This window comes from Ammodytes marinus (genome assembly GCF_949987685.1).
Source record: "Ammodytes marinus genome assembly, chromosome: 15".
NCBI lineage: Eukaryota > Metazoa > Chordata > Actinopteri > Uranoscopiformes > Ammodytidae > Ammodytes > Ammodytes marinus.
In genome coordinates this window covers 28,164,128-28,182,778 of record NC_137219.1, presented here as the reverse complement: position 1 = coordinate 28,182,778, position 18,651 = coordinate 28,164,128, and the positions used below count along the sequence as shown (strand labels likewise).

Genomic DNA, 18,651 nt, shown 5'->3' with positions numbered 1-18,651 from the left:
GACAGCTCCAACTTCCTCTGTCATCTGTGGTGGAGGAGTTTAAGGTAGCAAAGTGCAGAGTCATACAGAGACTCCCAGGATGAACACGCAGGCATCCAAACATGATCAGGACGCAAGTGGGCAGCTGACTCATCTGTTGCACAAGCCGAGAGTATGTTGAAGCTACGTGACATCATTGGAACGCCATGCATAGGAAGACAGGGTCTTGGACCTTCCCATGCCCAGAAATGGGGGAAGGCTGGATCCAAGGACAAAAGGGCCATGATCCAGGAGAAAGAAAGGAACCTGGAGGAGGAAGGACGGAGGGCAAAAGCATTGGAGCTTGCATCCCAGGGAGCATGGACCAAATGGGACTTACCCAAGAGGAAGATCACATGGGGAGATCTATGGCGATTGGAGCCTTTTCGCATCTCCTTCATGCTAAGATCGGTGTATGACACACTCCCAACACCGACAAACTTGCACAAGTGGGGTCTGAGGGAGGACCCATTGTGCAAGCTTTGTGGGGAGAGGAATACCATGGCACACATCCTGTCAGGGTGTAAAACAGCATTTGCCCAAGGAAGAAACAGGTGGCGCCATGACAAGTTGCTCATGACACTCGTTAACACCCTGGAGCAGGAGAGACGCAAGAAACACCAACCACATGGGTAAGCAATACCATCAGTCAACTTTGTAAGGGAGGGACAAAAGCCACCAACCACAGCAACAACAAGAAGCAATCTGCTCCAAAAGGCCCAATCATGGGAAGACTGCAATTCCCCCTGGGGGGAAGACTGCAATTCCCCCTGGTTGTCCAGACAAGTTTGTTACAAAGTCCCAATGGTTAACATACAACAGCATTGATCTCTCACATAGATCTGCCACATGCCTAACCTAATCATCATTCTCAGCACATAGGTGAGATAAGACTGATAAGAACCACTCAAGCTACTGTATTTACCTATTATAGGATAAATATGCCTATAGCAAAAAATAATAGGAGTTAATGTTGTTGATGACTTCTGTTCTTGTACACTTTAATAAAAAAATCACACATAAAGTAGGGTAGGTGTGTGTAGCAGGTCCATGGACTGTAAATTGTAGAGCTGCAAAGATTAATCGAATAATCGATTATTAATCAATTATTAAAATAATCTGCAACTATTTTGATAGTCGATTAATCGTTGAAACATTTTTTAATAAAAAATGTCCAAATTCTCCGTTTTCAGCTTCTCAAGAGTGAATATTTTCTGGTTTATTTGATCCTCTTATTACAGTAAACTGAAATATCTTTGTGTTTTGGACATGACAATACATTTGAGGACGTCAACATGGACTTTGGAAAACTTAACTAAATGTTTCACTATTTTCTGACATTTTACGGACCAAACCACTAATCAATTAATCGAGAAAATAATTGACAAATTAATCGATTGTCAAAATAATCGTTAGTTGCAGCCCTAGTAAATTGCTTACTGTAGTCCACATGGGAGAGCCATATGCTAAACTAAGGAACTGACGAGGCAAAATCAAAATTAAACAAGTTCACAGTTCCCGGAAAATGTGAAAACTGGTAAGTGATACCCAATCCTATTTGAAACTCAGCAGACAATATTAAACAGGCCACCTATTCCAGTAAGCCTACCGTATATCCAGACACAGCTGCTATCACCTGTGCTGCACAGACCTAGAGGTTTGAATATTTCGTCTTAAAGGTTAGGATCATGTAATTTGTATATATATTTGTATGATCTTTCTCAATACTGTGTGGAGAAGTGAACTTTAGAAACTCCCAGCCTGCCCTGTGCATGGCATCCTTCCTTACAGTAAATCCTACTTCCTTTTCTGATAACAACTGGTTCTAAACATGACTAAGAACAAACATGGGGAAGTGTAATCAGAGCTTGAGCCTACTTCAGTAGAAAAGAGCAAGTGTTTACCACACACTGCAATGAAATACACAACTTTGCAATAAGCAGTTCTTAAATGACCATTTGATTTTATACTGTATACTCATATTGCGAGAGCTGTTTAATACCTGACTAAATAATATTTTGATAGGTGTGTTTAAACAAAAATGTCATGATGTTACACTTCTTTTAACTGTATGATCTTAAGTTAAGTTGAATGGTCAGGACATTTAACTATACTTAGCATCACTATTGTGCTGGTGGTGATTGTGCTGGTGGTGATATTGTCTTTTGATGGATTAAGCAGAACAATTGATTACTTAACGGTGGGGTAAGCGATTCTGGAGAATGTATGTAAACCAAGCGGGCCCCCTTTTTTACATTCCCTTTGTTTACATACCAGTTTACAGAGCCTAGGCTGTTTATTAACAGAGCCTAGGCTGTTTACAGAGCCTAGGCTGTTTATTAACATATTTTTCAGCACGCGCACACAAAGTACGGACAGGTATTTGTCAACAAACATTCTCTAGAATCGTTACCCCATCTTTAAGATAATGTCAAAGGAGGTGTGTACAATATCATAACTATTATTGCTGAAAACAGGCGCAGGCTTTTAGAAAGCAGGTTGTTATGTCAGACACTGACATTACAACCAAGTGTAACAGTTGTACTGTGATTGAAGCCCTGTGAGCCATGTACCTGCTTCTATACAGGTAGCAGCCTGCACTCTGCTCCGCTCAGGGGATCCAGCAGATGTTATCTGGCTGCAGGGATTTGCTCCCGTTCAGTCACTAGACATTACAGAAATCTAACACTGATGTGGTGCGATAAGGCCTGCTTCACTGTCACTGTTCCACTGTTGGATGGGTGGAGGTCAGTGCTGTGTGCGCTATAGTCAACTTCCTCCACAGCACACTGGGAAACCAATTTCAAAAAAAGAAAAGTAAAAAAAAGGGGGCTGAACATATTTTTGTTTTTGTTTAGTTATATTAATTTACTTCTGTTTTTTGTTTTTTTAATCTTTTCATTTCCTTTCTATGCATTGTGGTTGTAGTCAACACTGTTGATGTTATCATTATAGCTGCTGCTATGTTGGTGTGTTTTGTTGTCTATTGAAAAGCATTAAAATAAAATATGAAGAAAATATATTTTAAAACATGATGTCACAAATTTGGAAAAACACTATTACCTAAATAGCAATTGTATGTTCTAGCCATTATATTTCAGTGGAACCTTTGGGCTAACACCTCCCACTCCACTTGGCTAATCAAATGATTTGACCTAAGTAAGGAGGATGCAAACAAATATGGACGTGTCATATTACATCAGCCTTCTGTGTGAAAGAAAAAAAGATCCAGATTTAAATACGGTGCTATTGTCACTATTTTGTAACCTAAATAACTCTGTAGTCATTTATTAACAAACATGTCTTAAGTTGTCATAAACATGTGGATCTTTCAATCTCAATTATTTATCCCAATGTCAGCATGGGCCAAGGAGCCTTGCACAAAATATGAACACACACCCACAACCAGATTATAAGAGTATGTGAAAAGTAGTGTCAGCATGCCTGTAGCCATGTAGGGTTGCCTATTGTTGCTTACTTTGCTGCAAAATAGATCAGGAACTAAAGTAGTTGGTCAGTTAACCAAAACCAGAACTTTCCTTATTGGCTGACTGAGTGCATTATTTCCAAGCAGCAGGTGGAAGCTAATACACTGGACAGTTATATTAGCCTGCCTGCTGGCTTTTTAGCACAGATGTAGGGTATCTGTTTTCTATACTAAATTATAACAGACAGTGATATGTTCACTGCTGAAGGCTACTAGGATACTACACTAAACCAACAGACAGTATAGCCTACAGTAGGCTGTTGTTCGCCTCCAGATATCGCTACTGTTAAGGATGGACGTAGCCTAAACTGTTATAAGCAACGAATGAATCAACCCTCGACCAGCTTAGTCCACGGCAGACAGAGAGAGAGACAGACAGACAGACAGAGACAGACAGACAGACAGACAGACAAAAACGTACCTTGCAGTTTCCTTCCGTACGCGGTGAGTCTGTCGCTTTAGTGCACAGAGACAGCCAGGGACTAAACACCAGCAGCAAGCAGCCCGCAGCACAAAGCAGGATGTCAATACTACCCACAGTAAACCGGCTCTGTGACTGGTGTGTTTTCGTTCTCCTGTAGAGCGACTGCCGACAGAATTCCATAGACAAATGGTCTCATTTAAAATGTTGATCAGTATCAGCAATAATTCGTAGCCTATTTAGGCGTAGCCTAAATATAACGTATACACGATTGGGTTATTGGATTACATTCGGCAGCCATCATATGTCTGGAAAATAACGTTTAACATTTTATAATTTACAATTGGTTCGAACTGCTAGATGAACCCAACTCCAACGCTCAAGGTTACACTGAATGAGTAGATCTAGATAAGGGGTTTGGGCTTGTCCCTACCATAGATAGTATGGTCCCTACACGCAATGTAATAAACGGGACGACGGGATGTGACATTAATTTTAACGTCAAAACTTCGACATATTGAGTATACACGTTTCGATGTATTTATGTTATGTTCACACGCTGAGAATTCATTAGAGATTATAAAGCTTTTTTTCCTACATCACGTGAACGCAGATGATAGTATCACGTGACCGAAGTCAGCTGACCGACAGGCGGAACCAAATGAAAACATGGTGGTCTCACTGAGCAGGTTACCTCTCCCAGCCTGTCGAAAAGTAAGTTGCGAGCGTTATTCATAAATATTGATACGTTTTTATTTTTCTAAATGCCTAACGGATCCACTGGCTCCTCAGAAAAACTCCCAGATAATAACCTAATGTGTGTCACAACAAACAGTGGTGGAAATGGCTGTGGGAAGCCAGACGTGGGTTGACTCGGTTGATGCATTTCATTTATTTTACATTAAAGCCTATACTAACTTTAAGTGTGTGTGTGTGTGTGTGTGTGTGTGTGTGTGTGTGTGTGTGTGTGTGTGTGTGTGTGTGTGTGTGTGTGTGTGTGTGTGTGTGTGTGTGTGTGTGTGTGTGTGTGTGTGTGTGTGTGTGTGTGTGTGTGTGTGTGTGTGTGTGTGTGTGTGTGTGTGTTCGTGCGTGTGTGTGTCTGTGGGGTTGTGATCCTAACCAGAAGGTCTTGGTCATTGTAAGTTATCAGCCCAACAATCGCGATGAACTTCTCTTTTATATAAAAATGTAACCAGGAAACTGTCCACATTTCAAAAACTGCCCCAAAAAAAGTATAGGTTTTTTCTTGTAGACTTTGGTCCAGTGTTGAGGTTGTGTTGCTGTGTGCAGCTGTGTCACAGTGTGGTGGACGGGCTGTGTGGGCGGGAGCCTCCCCACAGAGAGGAGCACTGTGCTGACTGGAGCCTGGACCAATGGCTGGAGCTCACACACTCTCTGACCGCCCTCTTCAGACTGTCTGTCGGCAACAACAGCTCCGATCAACAGGTGAGACAGCATGGACATTAGGAATAGAGATGATAAGAGATAGTCCCTTGTAGGGCTGGGCGATATGACGATATCATATCGTGGACGATATGAAAGTGTCTACCGGGAGAGATTTGGCCATACCGTTTATATCGCGGAGAAAAAAAGTTCATGTGGCGGGAGCATAGATGGAGCGGGAGGCAGCTGTCCCTCCGAGTCCCTATAGTTACACTGCAGTTACACCGCCGCGCCACACGGGGGCTCTGCAGCAGAGTTCTGGGCTGCAATACAGCTTCTCTACCCTCAACAGAAGAAGCCTCATCTGTTGCTCTAGCTGTCTAGCTCTGGTGCGCCATGACAGTTAACAAACCAACTCCGTGTCACGGTGGCAGAGCAGCTGGTTTTAACGGTCAAAAATGTCATCGGGTAAAGGAAACTTGCTTGCTGCTTCAGCGTGCTGTTGCCGTGACGCAGAGTTGGCTTGTTTTAAGCCGCAAACTACATGGGTTAGCTCTCGTGAGCTAGCTGGCTAATAATGACATCTTTAGCCTACTCGGGGCTTCACCCCCGTGCTGTTATTGTTGGAGACAGCCAGCAAGGCTGGTTTTATGTAACTTTAAAATATGTCAAACTTGAAAATATTATTTGTGTTGAAGCTGGAGTTAAAGTATTACCAGATATTTGCTCATTAGTTAATTTTGACAGCTTTTTTAAATGAAGATGAGCAAATACTGCAGGAAAATTCAAGTCTTTCATTATTTTGATATAGGCTACTATCAATTGGAAAATGTAGGCTATTTGTTTGATGCTGTCATTTTTATTTGACTGACTAAAGCCAGACTGGTGTGGTATTTTGCACCAGTTTTTCTTTTGTATGGAAATTTAAATTCCAAGCAAAAGCTGAAAATAATCTAATGTGATTAATGTTCAGTACGGTTATTGTAATCCATTGAATTTTAAGGAAAAATACTATATCGTGATATATATCCATATCGTGATATAAAATTACCTATATCGTGATATAAGAATTGGTCCATATCGCCCAGCCCTAGTCCCTTGTTATGTTTGTTTTTTTTTAAGATTTTTTTTTGGCATTTTTAAGCTTTATTAGATAGTACAGAGTTGAAATGGGGAGACAGAGAGAGAGAGAGGGGGGATGACATGCAGTAAAGGTCCACGGGTTGGATTTGAACCCGCAACCACTGCAACAAAGGCCAGAGCCAATATGGTACGCGCTCTATCCACTACGCCACTGGAGAGCCCCAGTTATGTTTTTTTAACATAAATATATGTCCTCGGTGTGACTAGAGAACCCCAAACTATGAGAATAGAACAATCCTCTCTCTTTATCTCCACCTCCACCTTTCTGAAAACCTGTGTTCAAAAACTGTGTTAAAAAACGTAGAGTTACGTATGTAACTCCGGTTCTATGAATCCTGGATGACCGCCAGAGGCGGTGCATTAAGCACTGGATATATCCGTCTCGCGCATGCGCAGTTCGAGTACCAATATCAACAAAGTCACCTGTGACCCTTGTGACACCGGAAGGGCTATATAGCCTGGTGTCGACAGGATCTGTTCCCAGAATCTTCTCGCGAACCACAATACTTCTGAGTGACCTGTTACTCTGGCGGTCATCCAGGATTCATAGAACCGGAGTTACATACGTAACTCTACGTTCTATTTCATCCTTACTGACCGCCAGAGGCGGTGCATTAAGCACTGGATGGCCAATACCAACAACGTCACGAAGAAGCCAAGCAACCAGCTCACTGGTTGGAGACAGCAGAGCTTGGCATAGGACCACCCCCATTGGATGGGGAATGGCGACGTTGAAAACCTGGAAAATGTGCTAAGCGATGCCTTGGCACAGATGGTCCTCAGGGGCAGCCCTCTCAGGGCAGCCCATGATGCTGAGACACTCCTGGTTGAATGGATGGCGGGGGGCGTCCACTGGTCCCATGGACATGTGCAATGGTATGAACAATCCAGTTTGACAGCCCCTGCTTTGTTTAGAGCCTGACCCTTGTTAGGGTCACAATAGCAAACAAAGCAAATATTATCGAAGTGGTCTCCTGGCTTTCTCTCTCATAGGTAGAATAAATTCAATTAAAATGACATTACTCCCAAAGTTCCTATATCTATTCCAATGTCTCCCCATCTTTCTCGCCAAATCCTTTTTTCAGGCCCTTGACTCTTTAATGATAAATTATATTTGGAATGGTAAACACCCTCGGTTACGGAAAGCTTTTCTTCAAAGACCCAAACAAACAGGTGGAATGGCCCTCCCTAATTTCCAATTCTATTACTGGGCTGCTAATATCCGTTCTTTAGTGTATTGGGTGCATTTTCACCTTGACGACTCAGCCCAGACTCATATGTGACCACATATTTAAGAAGAGCCATCCATTTGACTCACCCTGTAAAGAAGGGAGACACAAGGAATAAGATATAAGCACATTTAAGCTCAAAAAACTGTGTTTTGCCTTTCAAAGTAAAATTTCCATGATCAAGGTTTTTTGATTATTGTGTCTGAACACTTATAGACAAGTTTGAAAACATTTGACACATGTTTTAGTGCTTTAGTATGCTACACTTTGAGTCTATATAGTTAGCACAATGTCAGCCCTAAATTGCTGCATCATGCTTATTTTCCAAATTTCTGGGATTGGGGTGATTTGTGCCAAAGGGCCTAGGTGAGTTATAAGTAAGTAAGTAAGTAAAATGTATTGATAAAAGCACATTTATGACAGTTTGCACTGTCCAAAGTGCTGTACATAGTGCATTCAGTAGGTAAACAATGAAGGTAAAATAACAATAACCAAAATAAAAGACATAAAGCCCATACATCCACATAAACACAGATAGTAGTGCAGAGGTAAGATGGTTAATGGGGAGGAAACACCAGGGTGTACAAATGGGTTTTGAGCCTTGATTTAAAGGCAGAAATGTAGAGGGAATCACATTTGTCAGGTGGCAGTTGGTTCCACAAGCACGGAGCAACTAGTGCAAAGTACATTTCTGAGAGTTGTGCCAGTGGCATGGCTGTATACACAGGTCACCAAAAGAAAGTGATTGTCTACAGTAGCTCAGAAGAGAGTGACATCTCCATTCCACTTAATAACACCACTGATGAGAGTTCAGATGGCCAGAAAGATGATGATGGTGACTTTGTCATTGTGAGCTTTGCAGGGAAAACCATTAGATCTGCTAGGCCTTGTTTAAGAAAATTGTCCTTCAATCTTTGTCAACTATTTACTTTAAATACACCTTAAATAAGTGATTGTCTAATGGATTTGTCTTGCATTACAGTTTATGAGATATATAGCAATGGCACAATTCACCCCATGGTATTCTCTCCAACCGCACAACTTACACTACACCGGGGGCAAGTTGTGCAACAAGACAACTTTTTTTCTGAAAGCTATATTTCTTCAACAGTTTATTCCAGATCCAAAGTTTTTATTGCCAGGGATGCACAACACCCTGAAATATATGTACATATTTGAGTTGGAGACTTTACTGTCAAGGCCTTACTTTAAAGTCACTTTGAGTGAAAAGTTGCACAACTTAGGCCACTCTCCCCTACTACCCAGGGATCCGAGAATAAATTTGACAGAATTTGGCGCCCCTTCCTAAATTATTTAAAAAAAACAACAACAACAATAGAAGAGTAGCTACCTCCTCCCCTCTTTTATTTGATATAATTTTATTTCTTTATGTTTTTTTTTGTTTTTTTCATATTGATTGTTTATTTTTGTTTCTTGTATCGTGTATTTCGTTTATGTCATTTTTAACATTGTGTATTGTTTTTTGTGCTGATTTTTTGATGCAGGATTGTTTGTAGTTGGGTGTGGGGGTGGGATATGGGCGGGGTGTGTTCGGGGGAAGAAAAAAGGGGAAAAAACTTAATCATTGTACTGTAATTGCTTCACAAATCTTTTGTTGAATAAAAAAACTATAAAAAATAAAATGCACTGTGAGAAATATAAAAGATTTGTTTGGACACTACACCATGAAAGCAGTTTCTAGAAAAAATACAAATCACAACTTTGAACCTGAAAATGTGCATATTATGTGAACTTTAAGATGATTAGAAAATACTATAGTATGCGTCCAGATTCGACTTTAACATTGAAGTGTGTATTTTTGTCACATCCATGTAGAGTACGGAGTATCACTATGTAAGTAATGTGAACACGCAAATTAAAGATAAGAAATAAAGAGAAGAAAATGTTTTTATTCAATTATCCAAAGTTCAATGAAGGAAAATAAATGGTCCAAACATGTAGCTTCACATTCAAAGCAGATACTGCATCCATTGATAGAAACCACACTGCTCATTGTTTAGTAATTCACCTGTTGTTGTGTGCAGGTGTTGGCCTGTCTGTCAGCTGTGGAGAGTGGCCATGCAGAGGCTGTGTTGAGTGTGTTAAGAGCCAGGCAAGAGGAGATCCACTCTGCTCTCATGGACACAACCAACAACATCTCCTCTGCCACTCTGCAGGACTTTGACTGGCAGCTTAAGGTTGGTTCATGCCTCACTGTTAACCTTTTGGTTTCAATGTGTTTCTAATGATAATATCACAACTGGATTAGCTGTACTTTAAAGGTCACACATTATGCTAAATGCACTTTTTAAATGTGTTCTAACATATCCATGGGTCCACGGTGTGCCTAGAGACTGCCAAAATATTTTAGAAAATAACAATCTCTCCTGTTCTCACTCTCCCCCTTTCTGAAACCCCCACCCCTCCCCCCCAATATACTCCAGTCAGAATTTTCCCCTTTTCTGACCTCACAAACTGGAAAGCCAGAAGCTTCCACTGTGCAGCCCACACCCCTATTTCTTATTGGTCCACGGCCCTGACAGACAGAGGGCGAGGCGTATCTGGCTTCGCTTCCGGACAGGGGGCGGGGGCAGCTCAAAGATTGTATATTTACGAGAGGAGCTGCAGCTCTTTTTTAAAAATAGGCCATTGTGAGATTAGCTGAACATCAGCATAGTACAATAAATTATCTGAAAGTTTTTTTTCAGCAAACAATTAAAGAAAAACGTATTAGGGACCACTAAGACCATATAATATGGTGTATAATAGTACCGAAAAGTGTATAATATGGGAGCTTTAAAGTTGATCGTACACACACACACACACACACACACACACACACACACACACACACACACACACACACACACACAGGTCCCTCAGATGGAGTCAGTGACTCAGTTACATTCACAGCAAATTCTGATTAATGTCCATATTCTGGTTTAGACAATATTCCATACAAGGTGTTTACATGTGCAGCAGCTACGGGGATATTCCTGTTTACCTGTCAATCAGCATATTGTGAATAAACCATTGACGTGGTAGAAGTGCCATGATGTCTGACGTCAGCACAACCTTTCCCGGGACGCCCTACACACTGAGCTATGGGCGCCCCTTTAGTCAGTGATTCTTGAGAATACTTGTTGTTCAATCACTTTTTCATCATGAAGAGATATTAACTGATATAAAAAAACAATGTTTTTTGACAACAAGTTCTCATGAATTTCTGAAAATTGTGTGACCTCTGTGAGACTGAACAGTGGCACCTGGTGGTTGAATATATAACTGCTCAGTCTGTCACATGGGCCGCCTGTCAGTCTCAAACTTTTGGTTAAATGGGAGCGACATCCTCTCCTTACCGGGATGTTACACATGTCAGGCAGCTGGATACAAAACACCTGGAACAACCAGGTCAGATAATTATCAATGTAAACTCCATAAAATACTATAATAACCTGCTAACCTGGGGGCTATTGCACAAACCAAGGGGCAATGTTTGGGTTATCCTGGTTTACCTTAGCCATGATTCGGTTGCACAAAATCAAAGGCACATACATTAGAATTGTTCAGTAAGCTGTCACTGCGATCAGAAATCATATTATAATAAGAGCATAGCATTTGATATAAGGTCATTGGGTCACCAAAAACTATATCAATTGACATTCATCAACCTTATAAGTTAGGTGTACAATGTGTTCCAACCTGGCTTTGATATGTGCAATAAAAAGCATAGACAACAAATAGTCTTGATTCATTCAAATAATATATATTTTTTAAAGCCACTATGAGTAAATTTGTCCGTTGGCGGCCCCTTTGGCAAAAGCGGTAGTATTTTTAAAGCTGTTTTCTAGCGCGTGCCGGCCGTGCGAGTGTCAATTGATTAGGACGCAATATAGTGCATGTCCGTGTGTTGAAAGCGTCAGGGCACCGGACTCTTTTCGGCTCCGTGAGAGTGGTTAGTGACTCTGATCAACTAATGCCAGTCAGTGCTACACACACCTGATTGCAATGAGTTGATGCAGGTTCACTAACCACTCGCACGGAGCTGAAAGATTCCGTGTCCTCACAGAAAGCGAATGAACCAGAGACGGCAGTTAGTATGGATCACGATGAGGTAATGTGTTTATGTTGTTGTAAATAATGACTATTTCAGATGAATAATGGTCATCTGATGATGGTGAAGCAAAGTAGAGCTGCAACGATTAATCGACGAATCGATTATTAAAATAATCGCTAACTATTTTGATAATCGATTAATCGTTTCGAGTAATTTTTTATAAAAAATTTCCAAATTCTCTGATTTCAGCTTCTCAAATGTGAATATTTTTTGGTTTCTTTAATCCTATTATGACAGTAAACTGAAATATCTGTGTGTTTTGGTTATAACAATGCATTTGAGGAGGTCAACATGGGCTTTGGAAAATGTATCAAAATTTTTCAACATTTTCTAACATTTTACGGACCAAAACACTAATCGATTAATAATCGATTAATCGAGAGAATAATCAACAGATTAATCGATTATCAAAATAATCGTTAGTTGCAGCCCTAAAGCAAAGTAAACTTTGCTACTAAAGCAAAGTAAACTTTGTTTTAGTATGGCTCATTCATTTAGGAGTAACCACTGCAGTCTCATTCGCTCCCATGAAATTGTGTACACGTTGCTTGGCAACGCCCTCCTCCCGCCCGTCTATCACTCTTCCTTTTAGCTTTTCTTCATTGCATTTTCTTTTTTTTCTTTGATGGTTCAGCCCCGTTATCAGTCATTATGATGACAAATAACTGTCTCAAACAAGGCTCCCGCTCCCCTTCCCTCACCTGGTGGGATAGGCTTCTCAAATCGCGTTGCTGCGCTACACTGAAATCTGCGACCAATACCAATATGTGACCATAGAGCCTGCATGCGCAAACCAAAAATCGGACTGGGTGTGCGACCAGACCAAACGCAGTAATAAAAACTATATAAAAACGTCTTTCTTAGCACTGATGGTCTTGTTTGCTGTTAAAGGTAATTAATGATCATCAGAGGAAACATGAGGTTGTTTAAAAGATATTTAAATGTTACTCGTAGTGGCTTTAAGTGTTTGAGAGCAAGCAACCATACAATGTATGTCAGTGGACGAGTGTGGCTGCATTGCCTGTCAATGTATGTGGGAAAAGCAAATGCAAACCATACACATGTCAGGCCTCTAGGCCCAGCCTGCTTAGGTGAGTTAAATCTCTGACAGGTGATGAAGCTCTGCCCACCAACTCCCTGTAACAACATCATTGACAACACACACACACACACACACACACACACACAAAGACCAAGGGCCGCCCTGAGGCAGTCACTCATTGAACAATAACTATGTTTAACACCCAGTGGCATCATTCAGTAGGCTGGGTTTGTTCTTCATAGCCCACATAATGACAGCTGCCTAGGGAAGACAAACCCTAGGCATGGGCCGGGCCGGTACCATTTTGAAACCTTGACTTGAAACAGGTCCATGCCTATGACTGTCCTACTAAAGTGGACTTTCTTAGTGGACACACAGCCATAGTGTGGTAGTGGCTCCACACTGCACTGCTGCTGTGTCTTAATGTCCCCTTGTCTCTCTCCTTGCAGTTAGCTTTGTCCAGTGATAAGATGTCTTCTCTCCACACTCCTCTGCTCAGCCTCAGTCTGGATGTGAGGGAGGACCGGGCCCTGCGCTGTGTCTCCATGGAGCTGGACAGAGACAGCTTAAACACTCTCATCACTTCACTAGAGGCGGTTAATAAGGTCAACATACACCAAATACTCAAAACACAATCTGCTTACTGGCCGCACTGCAAACAAATCTGGGATTAATACACTGCCTAGGCTCTGTAAACGGGCATGTTTGCTTACCCCTTTCTTTACATTTTCTTAGTTTACGCAGGGTTCAACATAACTTTTTTTTCCTACTGGCCCGCCGGGCCAGTGGATCCGAGTTTTACTGGCCCCTTGTATATTTTCACTGGCCCTGCACACACTTTTTTTTTCTTCATAATTTAGTGTCAATAATTATAATACCTGTGTTAGAAAAATAACCAAATCTAAAGGGAATATCTATACTGTAACAGTATAGATATTCCCTTTAGATTTGGTTATTTTTCTTTTAGTTAATTATATGAAATATTGATATTGCTCATACACATAATATAAAACCAGGCAAACATATTGAATTTGAAGCCTACAACTGAAAGTATGTTGAAGGGGTCGGCCAGTATTTTAAAGTCCAATAGTTTGATGATTGTTTTTATTCTTGAATTTGGGCAGTTTAATGAATAGTTCACCTGCAGAAGTCATGTTCAAACATAAAATAAATAAATAAATAAGAGATGAAGGTCTGGGGCCGTATTCACAAAACATTTTATCTTAGCGCTGAGAGTACTCCTAAGGAGCACTAAAAGTTCTTAGTAAGGAGTAATTTCTTAAAACCTATTCACAAAGCTGATAAGACCAACTTTTACTAAGGAATGGGAGGGACTCCTAAACTAAGACTAGAGGGCGGTGTTGACCCTGTTGCTATGGACGACATCATGTTCATACCTTCTATGCCCACAGTGATTGGCTGAGAGGAAATGAGTCCCTAAGAGTGAATTTATGATAGAAACACTGTGGGGAGATATCCATATCGTGTCGCTGTATTAAAGTAAAGAGTTTTTATATATAATTAATGACAAGTGACACTGATTTAACATGAAACCAAGATACTGCAGGGTTTCCCACACCTTCGTTCACAATTAGCCTACAATAGCGCCACATAGGCCTATTCATTTTAAATATTACAATGATTTGAATCGGAAAAAATATCCTCATTGAACAGCTGCACGCCATGCACTCTCACTGTATTTCTCTCAACGGCGACTATGCAGCAATAGTCAGACAACGACAAACCAGGAAATTCACCATTTAGAAACAACAGCCGGCGAAATCGTAAAATGCATGCGGAAGGAAAAAGGCGAGACGCGCAACTATACAGTAGCGGACCTGTGGAACGGAGGAGATGCTGCGAAGCGCCACATATAGGCCTACTCTAGTAGGAAATTAAACCCAAACGTGACACCAACAGTAACTTTCAGTGCATCATAAACCCAAAGCAACTGCAGGAAAAGGAACTTAATAAATATTTTTTTATATAAATATGATATACAGTATCTCACAAAAGTGAGTACACCCCTCACATTTCTTCAAATATTTCATTATATCTTTCCATGGGACAACACTGAATAAATGACACTTTGATACAATGTAAAGTAGTCAGTGTACAGCTTGTATAACAGTGTAAATTTACTGTCCCCTCAAAATAACTCGACACACAGCCATTAATGTCTAAACTGCTGGCAACAAAAGTGAGTACACCCCTAAGAAAAAATTTACAAATTGGGCCCAAAGTGTAAATATTTTGTTTTGCCACCGTTATTTTCCAGCACTACCTTAACCCTCTTGGGCATGTAGTTCACTAGAGCTTCACAGGTTGCAACTGGAACCCTCTTCTACCCATTCATGACGACATCAAGGAGCTGGTGGATATTAGAGTCCTTGCGCTCCTCCATCTCCCGTTTTAGGATGGCCCAAAGATGCTCAATAGGGTTTAAGTCTGGAGACATGCTTGGCCAGGCCATAACCTTTACCCTCAGCTTTTTTAGCAAGCCACTGGTCATCTTGGAGGTGTGTTTGGGGTCGTTATCATGTTGCAATACCACTCTGCGGCCCAGTTTACGAAGGTTGAGTGCACATGGTCAGCGTCGTACACAGAGGTTGGCTTTGGAAAATAGACGTATGAGTGCTGCCAGCATTGCTGAAGGGCTTGAAGGGGTGGGGGGGTCAACCTGTCAGTGCTCAGACCATACGCCGCACTCTGCATCATACTGGTCTGCATGGCTGTTGTCCCAGAAGGAAGCCTATTCTAAAGATGATGCACAAGAAACCCCACAAAAAGTTTGCTGAAGACAAACAGACTACGGACATGGATTACTGCAACCATGTCCTGTGGTCTGATGAGACCAAAATACATTTATTTGGTTCAGATGGTGTTAAGAGTGTGGAGCGGCAACCAGGTGAGGAGTACAAAGACAAGTGTGTCTTGCCTAGAGTCAAGCATGGTGGTTGGAGTGTCATGGTCTGGGGCTGCATGAGTGCTGTCAGCACTGGGGATCTACAGTTCATTGAATTCTAACATGTACTGTGACATACTGAAGCAGAGCATGATCCCCTCCCTTCATAAACTGGGCCGCAGGGCAGTACTGCAACATGATAACGACCCCAAACACCCCTCCGAACGACCACTGGCTTGCTAAAGAAGCTGAGGGTAAAGGTTATGGACTGGCCAAGCATGTCTCCAGTCTTAAACCCTATTGAGCATCTTTGGGGCATCCTCAAACGAGAGATGGAGGAGCGCAAGGTCTCTAATATCCACTAGCTCCTTGATGTCGTCATGAATGGGTAGAAAAGGGTTCCAGTTGCAACCTGTGAAGCTCTAGTGAACTACATGCCCAAGAGGGTTAAGGCAGTGCTAGAAAATAATGGTGGCAAAACAAAATATTGACACTTTGGGCCCAATTTGGACATTTTTTCTTAGGGGTGTACTCACTTTTGTTGCCAGCAGTTTAGACATTAATGGCTGTGTGTCGAGTTATTTTGAGGGGACAGTACATTTACACTGTTATACAAGCTGTACACTGACTACTTGACATTGTATCAAAGTGTCATTTATTCAGTGTTGTCGCATGGAAAGATATAATGAAATATTTGAAGAAATGTTAGGGGTGTACTCACTTTTGTGAGATACTGTATATAAATGTGTCTATACTTTCTAAATATAGCTTTACTAAGATCATTAAACCCTTACAGCTATTAAAGGTACCTTTTATAAAGCTCACTAGCATTAAATCTCTCCAAAACACCATCAAATGGTTGTCTGTGATTTACTCTTAGTGACTTAGGAGTCCTCTCGAGGACTCTTAGCTTTTCATAGATTTAGGAGCTAGTTTTAGCGCTAAAAGGCTTTGTGAATTACACTTATCTTAAAAAGTTAGGAGTCCTAAAATTAGGAGTGAAACGCCCCTTATTTTTGAGAGTTACTCCTAAATCAGCACGTTAGGACCTACTCTTAGCCTTAAAATGTTTTGTGAATACGGCCCCTGATCATTCTTTGTGGTGTGGTAGGCTGTTTTTATTACTTTCTCTATATGCATTAGGGATGTGAATGTGTCGACCGAATGACCGGTTTTCCACTTGCACTGAAGTTGACTTTAAAAATAGAATAGAAATCCGAAAATCAGGGGGTTATGCCGTTTTTTTAATAGGAGATTTCACCGTGTACGAGTTCACGTCTGGTCGTGAGCGCGCTGCAGGAGCGTCACTTCAGCACGAAGTGTCAGCTTCACATAAGAGTCCGGTGTGGGACCATTTTTTCAAACTATTGATACAAAACAATGCAGTGCAAAATATGCAGCAAAAGTTAAACGCTCGTCTGAGACTATGACGTTAAATGACCTTAGAAACACACAATGCCTTCGTCCGATCACAGCAGCGTTTCACCGTGTGATCTCGCCAGTGAGTGAGCCGTCGCGCAGATGAACTGCGGTTTGTGGCTAAAATAATAACCGGGGATATTCCCCCCGTTAGCGATTTCAATGGGAAAGACTTCCGCGATCTGATTGTATGTCTGGAGCCTGAAAACACAGTGCCATGTCGGCAGACAAACTGCGCGACTATAGGAACTGTCCAGTGAGCCGAGTCCCTCCGTTGGTTTCTGTCTACAACCGACACAATCACCGGAGACGCATTCACAGCGTTTAAATAAAGCCTCTCATTTGTATTACCATTGGGGCTTGCATGCAAATACTGTAACATTACGGCGGCAGCTAAAGGAAAAGCACAGTTTTCACTTCATTTTCTGCACCTCAACCTCTGCTGTGGGAAGAAAGAAAGGGGGCAAAGCAAGTCGATTGATTTGTCGACTCGCAGGCGGACGGTAGGCAGCTCTGCCAACGGAGCGAGAGTGCGCCCGCTTGTTGCTCCACCTGTCAAAACGCCCACGCATCGTTTGTCCACTGGCCTTTCATTAAAAAATATATTTTATATTAGGTTTATTATATTGAGTCTTAAATAAACACTGCTTTCATTACGACTCTCAACGCGCATTTCAATGAACCATGATGTAGTCTACAAAAAGATACTGAACTGTGATTGGCCAGTCACTGGCCCGGGCGGGACAGTGACTGGCCAATCAACTTGCCCTGCATATGATTTTACTGGCCCCGGGCCTACGGGCCATGCGTTATGTCGAACCCTGTTACGTACCCGTTTCCAGAGTCTAGGCTGTGTGTATTAACACAAGATCTTTTTTCAGCTCACTCACAGTGCGGAAAGGAAGCAGAATTTGAGGAGATATTCACTGATTTGACAAAAAGTGATTGTCAACAAACATTCTCATTTGATTTATTGTTAATACAAAAATATTAACAAGCCGCTGGAACTTATATCGTCATTGTTTAAATTAAATTACAACACCGTACAAACGTTGAACAGTCTGTAAATAATTTAGCTATGAGATCCATGTTCTACAAATGACATTCTGTCAATGAGTTGTGAATAATATTTTCAAGTTGATCAGTGAAATGCCATGCTAATATCTGCCATGTCCTGTATCCTTGTGTCCTAACACATGCAGGTGGTGCTACAGCTGAAGTGATGGAGAGAAGGTGGAGCGCTGATCCACAGCCACAGGAGACTTTTTCTCTCTTTCGGATTTCAAATCCTTTCCAGACCTTCATAACTCCTGTCCTTTGTAATTCTCTTGTGTATTAGTGAGGTTGAAAATTCACTTTGTTTTTGTGATGCAGTGTTTCATGATGATGAACATGCAAAATAAATGTTTCTTTTCTGTTGCATCTCTGTTGCATTGAATTAGTTTCCATTAATTTCTGTCGTTAGCCTCATAGCATAATTGCCTAAA

At 41.4% G+C, this 18,651-nt stretch overlaps 1 protein-coding gene across 2 annotated transcripts; it reads left to right on the top strand.

The window, feature by feature from the left end:
• The first annotated feature begins 4,582 nt into the window (after positions 1-4,582).
• Positions 4,583-18,586, top strand: commd8 (COMM domain containing 8). 2 transcript variants are annotated; one of them, XM_080042000.1, is made up of 5 exons: positions 4,583-4,640; positions 5,217-5,372; positions 9,727-9,879; positions 13,340-13,445; positions 18,367-18,586. In XM_080042000.1, exons 1-4 carry the CDS (start codon positions 4,596-4,598, stop codon positions 13,439-13,441), a joined length of 456 nt encoding a protein of 151 aa, XP_079898126.1. In that variant the 5' UTR covers positions 4,583-4,595; the 3' UTR covers positions 13,442-13,445; positions 18,367-18,586. The 2 variants fall into 2 exon arrangements, with proteins under 2 accessions (XP_079898126.1, XP_079898125.1); XM_080041999.1 differs by having other exon boundaries at positions 13,290-13,445.
• The last annotated feature ends 65 nt before the right edge of the window (positions 18,587-18,651 follow it).

Bases quoted from the DNA above. Each gene is read 5' to 3' on its own strand.
- commd8 (XM_080041999.1), top strand. From the start codon at position 4,596: ATGGTGGTCTCACTGAGCAGGTTACCTCTCCCAGCCTGTCGAAAA. The intron at 4,641-5,216 runs GTAAGTTGCGAG...TGCTGTGTGCAG, and splicing joins CTCTCCCAGCCTGTCGAAAA to CTGTGTCACAGTGTGGTGGA. The intron at 5,373-9,726 runs GTGAGACAGCAT...TGTTGTGTGCAG, and splicing joins ACAACAGCTCCGATCAACAG to GTGTTGGCCTGTCTGTCAGC.